The 12,565-nt window shown below is 40.4% G+C and overlaps 1 protein-coding gene across 3 annotated transcripts in view; it reads left to right on the forward strand.

The window, feature by feature from the left end:
• The window catches only part of LRP1 (LDL receptor protein 1), a 494,362-nt gene that overhangs the window by 441,000 nt on the left and 40,797 nt on the right, over positions 1–12,565 (forward strand). For 2 of the 3 annotated variants that reach the window (XM_076213442.1, XM_076213443.1), the window contains 9 exons: positions 450–707; positions 2,744–2,953; positions 3,407–3,495; positions 4,484–4,625; positions 5,321–5,543; positions 8,893–9,060; positions 9,552–9,730; positions 11,903–12,126; positions 12,314–12,496. In XM_076213442.1, coding sequence (XP_076069557.1) covers positions 450–707; positions 2,744–2,953; positions 3,407–3,495; positions 4,484–4,625; positions 5,321–5,543; positions 8,893–9,060; positions 9,552–9,730; positions 11,903–12,126; positions 12,314–12,496 — 1,676 coding nt within the window. The other variant, XM_076213444.1, reaches the window with a different exon arrangement.

Below are 12,565 nucleotides of genomic sequence, written 5' to 3' on the forward strand. Positions count from 1 at the left end.
TTTATAATTGCCCTTTTTGAGTTTCTTTTTATGTCCTCTTGTATTTCTCTTTTACCAATATATCTATCTATCTCTCCCTCTCTCTCTCTCTCTGGGTGGTTTCTGGGGAGTTGTTTTAGTGTTTTGTTTACTCTTTAGTCTGCTGTCAGTCAATCAATGGACCAACAGATTGGTCTGCTATTGGTGCATTTAGCCAAATTGGGTGGTATGCACCCATATAACTGCCAGTGTTTCTTAGCGAGTTGAGGGATGTATCCTTGAGGGGCTGATGTGGTATATAAATGTTTGTGAAATTGTAAGTTTCTTTTTCTATGGATTGTGATTACTTCTGCTGTGGTGTCTGTTACCATTGGAAATGACATCATTATGTTATTGAGGTGACACCCTGCCCCTCCCCCTACATGGGCATATGCTCCATTTGATGATGACATATTGTAAAATAATTCCAGGTGTGTACCAAGTTATTGGAAATGTGATGGAGAAGACGATTGTCATGACGGGTCTGACGAGTCTGAAGAAATTGGTTGTAATATAACGGAATGCTACAAGCAAGATTTCAGATGTGGAGATGGGAAATGCATTCCTGGGGAGCTTAAATGCAATGGTGAAACAAACTGTCGGGACGGAAGTGATGAAGCCCATTGTAAAGGAGTTAAGTGCGAGATGGGCATGTTTATGTGTGAAGAGTCAACTCAGTGTATTCTTGAGTAAGTATTATTCATATTGCTCCATTTAAGCGTATATGCTAAACTCTTGACACCATACAAAAGAAATCCCCTCACACGCACACACGTTTTCTTCCTCTTCTCTCTCTCCTCTATCACAAGTTTGGAAATTGCTTGCAAGAATGCTGATAACCTCACACTGTTCTTGTATTTTAATTATGTATTGTGATAAGAAACTGCATGTTCTAACTGTCAGTGATGTATTATTCTTCATAATCATCACGTAATACATACATATACTAACGGCATTTTCCTCTTTACAAGGGGGGCTAGCCTAAAACAAAGGCTCAAAATCCACTCCCATCCATTCCATCCCTACACACTCCCCTCTTTCTCACCATCCCTCCCTCCCTCTTATCTTGGCTCCTCCTGGATGACAGGTCATCCCTGCATCTCACCCAGTGCCCTGGGTCAGAAGCAATGTAGCCAGACACAGCACAACCACAGCAAGGCCACTTCATTTAATCAGCAACCCCCCTCTCCATCCCCTCATCCAGAAAGAGAGAAGATGGTGAGAAATCCTTATGGGCTGTGTCAAGGATGCGTTATGTCACCCTGGCTGTTCAACTTATACATGGATGGGGTAGTGCAAGAGGTAAATGCAAGGGTAGTGGGTCAGGGATTGGAGATGGTTAAAGAAAATGGAGAAAAGTGGGAGGTGAGCCAGCTGTTGTTTGTGGATGACACTGCGCTTGTGGCAGGATCGGAGGAGGGATTGAGGAAGCTGGTGACAGAGTTTGGGAGAGTGTGTGATAGAAGAAAGCTGAAGATAAATGTGGGTAAAAGTAAGGTGATGGGATGTACAAGGGGTGAAAGTGGCAGTAATCTGGAAGTGAGCATTAAGGGAGAGCAACTGGAGGAAGTGGATAGTTTTAGATACTTGAGTGCAAATGTGGCAGGAAATGGTGGAGTAAAAGTGGAGGTAGAATGTAGATTGAGAGAAGCGAGTAAATGCCTTGGTGGATTAAAAAGTGTAATGAGGAATAGAAATTTGGGAATGGATGCTAAGAGGAGACTGTATGAAGGAGTGATAGTGCCAACAGCACTGTATGGAGCAGAAACATGGAACATAAGAGAGGAAGAGAGAAGGAGCTTGAATGTGTTTGAGATGAAGTGTCTGAGAAGTATGATGGGGGTTACTAGGCTAGATAGTGAGAAATGAGGAGGTGAGGAGGAGAACAGGGGTGGAAAGGGAGTTGGGAGATAGGGTTGATGAAAGAGTATTAGGATGGTTTGGACACATGGAAAGAATGAGTGAAGAAAGACTAGTAAAGGAGGTATGGAAGGCAGATGTGGAGGGAGTGAACATGAGGGGACGTCCTAGGATGAGATGGATGGATGGGGTGAAGGGGGCTTTGGGGAAGAGGGGAATGTCCGTTGATGAAGGACAGGAGAGGACAGAAGACAGGGGTGAATGGAGAATGGTTGTATATGGAAGATGTTGTGATGCATGAGGTGGAATGGATGGGGGGATGGGGGGTGAGGTAGTGTGTGTGAGCAAAATTTTGACGCAGCTCGAAGGGATTTCTCCCCGTCCTCTCCTTTATATGGGGGGTCGCCGATTTAATGAAACGGCCTTGCTGTGGATGTGCTGTGTCTTGCGACACTGCTTCTGACCCAGGGCAGTGGACAGGGTGCAGGGATGACCCGTCATCCAGGAGGTGCTAAGATGGGAGGGAGGGTGGAGGGGTGTGGAGTATTTTCGGGGATGAAATGGGTGGGAATTATTTTATGCCTTTTCCTTTTTGGCTACCTCCCTAGTAAAGGGGAAAAAGCCTTGGTATATGTAAGTATGTATGCTCCCTCACCCCCATCCCCCCACCCACTCCCTTCCATGCATCACAACATCATCATGACAACCACTCTCCACCCATTGTAACAATTTAATCATAGATCATTTTGAACTGAAACATTAAAAGAACAAACAAAGATGATTAGTTCGTAGCTTCATAGCTTAGTCAAGACAATGCAACTCAGGTGAAGATTTTTTCTCTTCATTCCTATGTTTTGCTCATCAGAAAATGGGTATGTGATAGTGATCCAGACTGTACTGATGGATCAGATGAACACAACTGCAGCACTACATGTGATCAAAGCTTTTTCCCATGTGATTCTGGTGGATGCATATCTAATATCTGGCTCTGTGATGGTGAGCGAGATTGCAAAGATGGAAGTGATGAGAACAAAACATTCTGCAAGGACCATACATGTGACCCTGGAAAGTTTAGGTGAGTCAAATTGGAAAGTGTTTCAGTACATTTGTATATAATCAGTCATATGCAAGATTGGAATGTGCACAAAATGGAGGATATAAACAATATCAAGAGAATCCAAACAGATCCCAGATTTCAGACAAATTATAAAGAAAGGTTAGAACTTGTCATCATATACAGAATGAAGAAAGGCATTAAACTCTTTGTATTTCCTGATTGTAATGTAAAGGAAACGAGTTATACAATTATTAGCTGCCATAAGGTGAAACTTCCTCACTCCAAGGTTTTTGTAAAAGGCAACACAAATAAGCACCAATTTGAAAGTCTCCTATGTTGGAGAATGTATACTGTATAGAAAGAAATTTATATTGCTTTTACTATATCAATAGTTATTGACAATTAACTTAAGAATAACAAGATCTGAATATAAAGATATTTATTACCTTATTTGTTTTTCTTTCTTTAAAGATGCAACAACTATGTATGTATTTCTCAAGATATGGTTTGCAATGGAGTGGATGAGTGTGGAGACAACTCTGATGAAATGGAAGAGCTCTGTAAGTGAATGCATTTATTTATTTATTCTTATTTATTTATTTATTTATTTGATTTATTTTTTATTTTCTTATTTCTTTATTTTTTTTTTAGAACATTTATACATTTTTTTAGAACATTTATATACCACACTCAATATGAACCAGTACACAAGCTAGACTTGCTTCAAAATCACACCCAACTCACAGCAAAAAGCACAAAACACATGCTAAATATACTACAGGTAAACAAGCACACAAAATTGCAACAATTACCTGCACAAACTTTCTATACATTTAACCCAAAAGACACAAAATTATTGCAAAGAGCCTTACCTGACTTCACAGAATACACAACAGTTTGGATAAACTATGCACAACACAAAAGTGGACTCATAACACTTGTACACAAAAGCATAAAATTTTCAAACAAGACATAATAAACTAAACCAATATTCTCATGCATTATGACAGAAATAATCAGAATGCAAACACAAAGTAGTGTATAATATCACAAATGTTCAAATACCTCACAACAAAAGTACACATCCCAACTCCAACCTCTCAATAACATATGCAACCTCATGCTGGCAGATACGCATCACCTAATATGCCTACACACATAGATTGCAGATCACAGAAGGCTAAATCTTTAAGCAACTCCTCAACTTAACATTCTAATTTTCAGCAATCACCCCATTAGACAACCTCCCCATCAAAGCCAACAAGCAACCTTCTCAGACATCATTGTGCTCACCTTCACTCCAACTCTCCAGCCTTAATCAACACTAGGAACAGTTTATGATCCCACAGCACTTCCCCATAAAAATCACTATAGAAATTATAGAAAAAGATTACCCCGCCCCTTATTGGATACCTCATTCACTGTGGTTTATGACCTCAACTTCATTTTATTTATTTTTTCTTTTAATGATATTATTATATATTTTTTAATCTTTCAAGACAATATTTAAAGAAATACTGTAGTTGTCTCATAATAGAACTTTTACAGGTAAAACACAGTGCCAACCAAAGGACTTCCGGTGTGACAATGGGCACTGTATTTCTCGAACAAGTGTATGTGATGGATACAATGATTGCTTAGACAACAGTGATGAAGTAGGATGTGCTTCCTCCAAATCGGATGTCTGCAGGTCAGTTTCACTGTTAGGGATTGTACATTTCAGGTGATAAAATTATTCAGGATATAGAGAATTTTCTGTGAACTCTTATGCAACTAAAGGATGGACCAGAGAGAGAGAGAGAGAGAGAGAGAGAGAGAAAGGTGATACCTAGAATAACGATACTAAGTGTCACCTCAGGCAAATTCACTTCTACCTTCTGTACAGGGATCCTTTGTGGTGATTGGGGGGATGCTAGCACCACATTCCCATACGAATTATACATACGTACATACATATTCCAATAGCCTTTTCCCCCTTGCAAGGGAATTAGCCAAAATTAAAGGCATAAATCCACTCCCACCCATTTCACCCCCACATACTCCACTCCCATTCACCACCCCTCCCTCCCTCTCTTCCTGGCTCCTCCTGGATGATGGGTTATCCCTGCATCTTGCCCACCATCCTGGGTCAGAAGCAATGCAGCAAGACATAGCACATCAATACAAATTGTAGGAAGCAATTAACTTGGACAGTGAGAGGAAAAAAGTGTCATTGCATATGGAATGAGAAGGGGGTTTGTTGAATTTTATTGTATCAGTTTTTTCACTCTAGAATGTGTATGTAAAGTTTTATTTTATCAAATGTTTAATATTACTTTTCCAAAATGAAGCATTATTGTGAAGCAATTATTTCATATATATATATAACATTTTATTCTTTTTCAGATTTGGTCAGTGTTCTCACATATGCAATGTTAAGAAAAATGGAAATCACACATGTACTTGTGCTCCTGGATATTCAATGCAAGCAGGGCTACAGAAGAATGAAAAAGTTTGTTTAGCCAACGGGAATCTGGCTTACATGATTGTCGCCAGAGAAAATCATTTAAGGAGACTTTCACCATACAAGACTGCAGGCAATTCTGCTAATATACTCACACTGACCACAGTAAGTTTTGAAATGGTAACATAGACTAATGATAGATCTGCTCTTAAAATTGTCACAGGATTTATTTTGTATAGGAAAAATTATGCTACTACCAGTAGTGGTGTGGCAAGATGAACATCTGTTAGAATGATCCCTCCAACTACAGATCTTCAAAATCTATTATCCCACCTTCCCTGGGGCTGGTGTTTGCTCTCTAGACTAAGCCCAACATCTATAGATTTTGACTATTTTACTTTCATTCAGTCAGTCAAATATAGTAATGAACAATGTAGAAACCCTGTATTCAAGAAAGATGTTGAGGTGAAGTTTGTCTGGAAGAATGGGTTTACTATTAACAAAAGAACCTGATATTAATGAGTCCAGTGATTAACTATTATCCTGCATGATCACTTAAGTATAAGTGATCAGATAGTCCTCAAATTCCAATTGATGGTAGGAAATGCAGAACTAACAGATGAGTTATACAAAGTAGATACAATTTCATCAAAGGAAATGCTAAAGAATGAAAGAAATTCTTTGAAAAAATTAATTGGAAGTTCAGAAAGACAAGTAAAATGGAAGAAATTATACATACATATAGCAAGGGCTTTTTCCCCTTTACAAGGGAGGTAGTCAAAGTCAAAGGCATAAAGCCACTCCTACCCATTTTATCCCCACATACTCCACCCCCATTTACCCCTCGAGTTTCTATTCTATCTCTATATACCAAGGACTTTTACCCCCTTGCAAAGGAGGTAACTAATTTAAAAGGCAAGTAGCGACTCCCACCCATTCCACTCCCATCCACCACCCTTTCTTCCCTCTCATCTTAGCTCCTCATGGGTGATGGGTCATCCCTGTATTCCACCCATTGTCCTGGCTCAGAAGCAATGCAGAAAGACACAGCACATCCACAGCAAGGTTGCTTCACTTAATCGGTAACCCCCCTCTATGTCCCCTCATGCAGAAAAAGAGAAGACGGGAGAAATCCCTTTAGGGTACGAGTACATCATAATATCACTCATACATAACCACTCCCTACCCCCCCACATCCCCTCCCTTGCATCACAGTATACACAGCCATTCTTCACTCCTATCTCATGCCCCTCCCTTTCTTGCTCAACAGGCATTCCTCTCTTGCTCAGTGCCCAACTCTCCTCCTCATCTCCTTGTTTCTCATTCTATCCAACCTTGTAACCCCTGCCATACTTCTCAGACATTTTATCTCAAACATTTAAACTTTATTCTCAGCCTCTATTAAATTCCAGGTCTCTGCCCCATATAATGCCATCTGTTCAATCATATATTCTCTTCTTCATATCCATTCTCAAATGCCTATTTCTCATGACACTTTTTAGCCCTCCAGGGCATTTACTTGCTTCTCTTAGTTCACAATTTACTTCTACCAACACTCCTTCCTTACCTGTCACATGCAACCCCAAATAACTAAAGCTATCCACTTCCTCTAGCCTCTCTCCTTTCAGACTTACTTCCAACTCACTGCTATCCTCTCCCCTTGTAAATCTCATCACCTTTGCTTTTACCTACATTTACCTTCAACTTTCTCCTATTGGATATCCTCCCAAACACTATCACTCCCTTATTCCTTCTTCTGACCCTGCCACAAATGCAGTGTTGTTAGCAAACAACAACTGGTTCACCTCCCACTTTTCTCCACTTCCTTTAACCATCTCCAGTCCCCTGCCCATTACCCTCACCTTTACCTCTAGCACCACCCTATCCATGTACACAATGAACAACCATGGCGACATGACACATTCCTGATGCAGTCCTCCCTTTACCTAGAACCACTCACTCTCTCTCTCCATTTTCAATTCTAACACAGGCTCTACTACTTTCGCAAAAACTCTTGACTGTCCTTAACAGCTTTCCCCCAATCCCATATATTTGCACAATCTCCCACAGTGCCTTCCTGTCTACACTATCATAAGTCTTTCCAAATTCATATATACATATACCAAGGGGTTTTTCCTCCTTACAAGGGAGGTAGCCAAAAAACAAAGCATAAAATCCCCTCCCACCCATTCCATTCCCACATACTCCACTCCTATCCACCCCCTCCCTCCCTCATGTTTTGGCTTCTCCTGGATGATGGGTCATCCCTGCATCTCGCCCACTGCCCTGGTTCAGAAGCAGTGTTGCAAGACACAGAACATCCACAGTGATGAGATGGAGGGAGAGGTGGTGAATGGGAATGGAATGGGTGGGGATGAAATAGGTTGGAGTGGAATTATGCCTTTTGACTTTGGCTACCTCCCTTGTAAGGGGGGAAAAAGCCCTTGGTGTATGTATGTTGATGAAGGAGTATTAGGATGGTTTGGACACATGGAAAGAATACATACATACATATACCAAGGCTTTTTCCCCCTTACAAGGGGGCTAGCCAAAAAGAAAAAGGCATAAAATCATTCCCACCCATTCCATCCCTGAATACACTCCACACCCCTCCACCCTCCCTCTTATCTTAGCATTTCCTGAACGACAGGTCATCCCTGCACCTTGTCCACTGCCCTGGGTCAGAAGCAGTGTCGCAAGACACAGCACATCCACAGCAAGGCCGCTTCATTAAATCGGCGACCCCCCCTCTCCGTCCCCCCATTGCATAAAATGAGAGGACGAGGAGAAATCCCTTCGGGCTGCGTCAAATTTTGCTCACACATGCTACTTCATGGAAAGAATGAGTGAAGAAATATTAGTAAAAGAGGTGTGGAAGGCAGAGGTGTGGGGAGTGAACATGAGGGGGTGACCAAGGATGAGATGGAAAGATGGGGTAAAACGGGCATTGAGAAAGAGGGGATGTCTGTTGAGGAAAGAAGGAAGAAGAGAAGATAGGGATGATTGGAGAACGGTTGTGTATGGATGATGCTGTGACACATAGAAGGGAGGAGTGAGTTGGGGGTGTGGGGGTTAGGTAGTGGTTATGTGTAAAGGATATTTTGACAGCCCAAAAAGGATTTCTCCCTCTCTTCTCTTTTTCTGCATGAGGGGACAGAGAGGGGTGGTCGCCAGTTAAATGAAGTGGCCTTGCTGTGGGTATGCGGTGTCTTACTGCATTGCTTCAGACCTAGGGCAGTGGGCAAGATGCAGTTATGACCCATCATCCAGGAGCCAAGGAAAGGAGGGAGGGTAGGGTGGTGAATGGAGTGGAGTGGGTGGGGATGAAATGGGTGGGAGTGGAATTATGCCTTTTGACTTTGGATACCTCCCTTATAAGGGGAAAAATATCCCTTGCTCTATGTACTCACATCAGAAACAAATAAAACTATTAACAGGACCCATTCATCTGAACACTTCAAGAAAGAAGAAAATGAAATGCAGTCTTACATGCTTTTTTTCCTTTAATTTCCAGGATAATACCGAACACATACGAATTCTTAGTATCGATGTTCTGTATGGGAAACAACCCATAGTGGTTTGGACAAACATCAACTCACTTGTATCCATGCCAATCCCTTTGATGTGGGAAGATGAAAACTACCAGAGAGTAACAAGAGAGAGCAAGGAGATGACTGTACTGGTAAATATTTTTGACTTATTTTGGGATGTTGAATTATATCAGTGTTTTGAAAGTATGTACATAGATTCCTCTCCTCCTCTTCATGATTTAACTTTGGGGACTCCACTTGTGTCATAATTTGGAAAATTAGAAGTTATGGTCATTCCAGATATTGAGATATCTCCTGGTGACACTTCATGGATTTTATTCTGGCATTAAAATAAATTTTGTTAATAGCCGTATGTGGTTAAAGTGCTTAATGTGAATGTATTGAATGTACATTGCAGAATGTATTCACTAGGAGAAACTAGATTTATTAGTAAATTTACATTATATATAATATTGCATCTGGAGGCTGCACAACTTAGATTTTGTTATATATCTTGAGGAGGACCCTTGGTTAGAGCCTGAGAGGAAGCAGTTTCTTACATAGATCGAGTGTCATGATAAAGTGAGTGACAGTAAACAATAGAAATGTTTTGTAGTTCTATGTATTATTTCATATTGTTTAGGCAGAAGATCTTAACCATCCACGAGGTGTGGCCATTGACTGGGTGACTGGCAATGTTTACGTACTTGATTCTGGAGATGACACCATTTCGGTTGTTCCCATTACGGGAGGCAAACGTGCTGTCCTCATCTCTACTGGACTTGATGTGCCACGTGATATTGCTGTTGATCCAAAGTCAGGGTAAGTTTACGGGCTTTCTCAAAATGTTTTTTTCCTCCTTGTTTTTCATATTTTAGACACCTACATGCATTAGTTCTATGATGTGGACATCATAGAGAATCATTTATCTGCCACCTGTTTTCAAAATACATTGAAGATTAGTTTGATAAGTATTACCCCAAATTTCTGAACAATAGTTTAGGTATGGTAGTAGTAGACTACAGTAAATGGTACGTAGGGTATTTTCATTGAGGATATTTCTCATTTTATGCATTATTCCTAAAGTTTTGGACATCTTATTTATCACGTGATTTATATGATGTTTCCAATTAAGTTGATCTTCTAAATACACGCCTAGGAATTTACTGACGGACGCTTTTTCAATAATTTCGTTGTTTATTTTGATCGGCTTAGTGCTTTCATTATTTTTGTAGAAAAGCAGGTAGTTAGTTTTTGATACGTTTAACGATAGTTTATTGGCTGAAAACCAGTTGGATAGCTGACATAATCCTTCATTAATTGTCTTGATCAGTTTGTCGGAATTTATATCGGAGCATAGAATGGTGGTATCATCGGCGAACAGTATAAATTTCATAAGGTTGGATACATTTGTAATGTCATTAATGTATAAGAATAGTTTGGGCCCTAGAACTGAACCTTGAGGTACTCCGCATGTAACTGGTAGAATATGTGATCTTTCTTTCTCAATGGCTACATATTGTTTCCTGTTTTTTAGATAACTTTTTAACCAGTCATTAACTCAAAATTACTGCCACCTACTGTAGAGCAGTGGGTTTCCAGTCAGTGGAACTAGAGTCAACAATTACTGTATGGATGCTAAGAAGAGATTGTATGAAGGAGTGATTATGCCAACAGCACTGTATGGGGCAAAAACATGGAACATAATAGAGGAAGAGTTTAAATATGTTTTAGATAAAATGTCTGAGAAGTATGGTAGGATTTACTTGGCTGAATATAGTGAGAAATGAGAAGGTAAGAAGGAGAGCAGGCATGAAAAGGGAGTTGTTGTTGTCGTCGTTCCCTAGACTGTCTGTCCGAGCAGTCCCATCTCCCCAAGGAATGCCATAGCCGAAACTGGGTTTTCCCACAAATCCTTTATAGAGCGTATGTTGTGTTGTTTGCGTGCATGATTGTGTATAATGCAGTCTTCCATTATGTGTTGTATGGTATGGGGTGAAGTGTTACATCCTGGGCAGCTGTTCACAATGCGGTCATCCAGCCTCTTCTGGTAGCTTAGAAGTGCTGGGTGGTGAGTTGAAAAGGGAGTTGGGAGGTAAGGTTAATGAAAAATTATTGGGATGGTTTGGGCACATGGAAAAAATGAATGAAGAAAGATGAATAAAATAGGTGTGGAAGGCAGAGGTGTGGGGAGTGAACATGAGGGGGTGACCAAGGATGAGATGAATGGATGGGATAAAAGGGGCATTGGGAAAGAGGGAAGTTTCTGTTGAGGAAGGGAGAAGACAGAAGATGGGGTGAGTGGAGAATGGTTGTGTATGGATGATGCTGTGATGCATGGAAGGAAGTGGGTTGGGGATGGTGGGGTATGAGGGAATATGTGTGAATGATATTTTGATGCAGATGAAGGGACTTCTCCCTGTCTTCTCTTTTTATGCATGAGAGGATGTCACTGATTAAATGAAACGGCCTTGCTGTGGATGTGTTATATCTTGCTACATTGCTTTTCATCTAGGACAACTGGTGAGATGCAGGGATGACCTGTCATCCTGGAGAAGCCAAGAAAAGAGAGAGGAAGGGGTGGTGAATGGGAGTGGGGTATGTGGGGATGAAATGGGTGGGAGTGGATTTATGCCATTGACTTTGGCTACCTCCCTTGTAAGGGGGAAAAAGCCCTTGGTATATGTATGTGTATGTATGTAAGTTTGGATGTTCTTAGCAACTATTTTGTAGTTCCTATGCTATCCAATTGTAAAATTGAATGTCTAAATGCTTCTGTTGGTAAATAACCCTAAAATCTTGGGCCCAAGTTCAGAAGGCAGCAGGTCGTCTGCAAGAGAGACCAGGGGAATTGGATTGATTGATCTGGTGGCCTTTGCCAATTACCAGGGAGTTGTGGGTCTCCTTCAAGAAAGATCTGGGGCAATGATTTGATAGATTAAATGTTCTATTTTCATTAATAAATTCTTTATCCCCCCCCCCCCCAACATACAGGCAAATGTTTTGGACAGATTGGGGTATATCTCCTAGTATTGAAGTTGCAAACCTGGATGGAAGTAATCGACGAAGATTGGTTGAACGTAAACTTCAGTGGCCCATGGGAATTGCTATAGATTATCCAGCACAAAGGCTTTATTGGACTGATTTAAAAGCATCAACCATAGAAACTGTAAAGATGGATGGAACAGATCGTCACAGAGTCAAATTCTTTTCATCAGGTATATAGGTTCTCTTATGAAAATAATATGTTTTTATTTGGTTTACACCTAGCTATATTAAAGTTCTATTTTCTTTGTAAAGTAATTTATTCAGAAGGCTTGAAAGAGTCATTTGTATGTTCAATTTGTCATATAGATAGGTGTTAAGGAATTTTGTTTGAATTTTACTTTTCTTACTACATTTCAGAGGAAGAAAAGGCATACAAGTTGGATATCTTCGAAGACACAATTTATTACACAACCTTGATGTCCAACTACATCTACCCACTGAATAAGTTTGGCAGAGGGCAGAACTTGACTCATCTTATGCACTATTCTACTAAAATATCAGATGTCCTTATTGTACATGATGTCAAACAGGACTTTACATGTAAGTTGTAGAGATAGAATTTATAAGTTTTATTGTTATATGACAGGTTAGAAAAGTAATGAGATCAGG

Source organism: Oratosquilla oratoria, chromosome 31, assembly GCF_046742065.1.
Source record: "Oratosquilla oratoria isolate Oo_2021 chromosome 31, ASM4674206v1, whole genome shotgun sequence".
In the NCBI taxonomy this organism is placed as follows: domain Eukaryota; kingdom Metazoa; phylum Arthropoda; class Malacostraca; order Stomatopoda; family Squillidae; genus Oratosquilla; species Oratosquilla oratoria.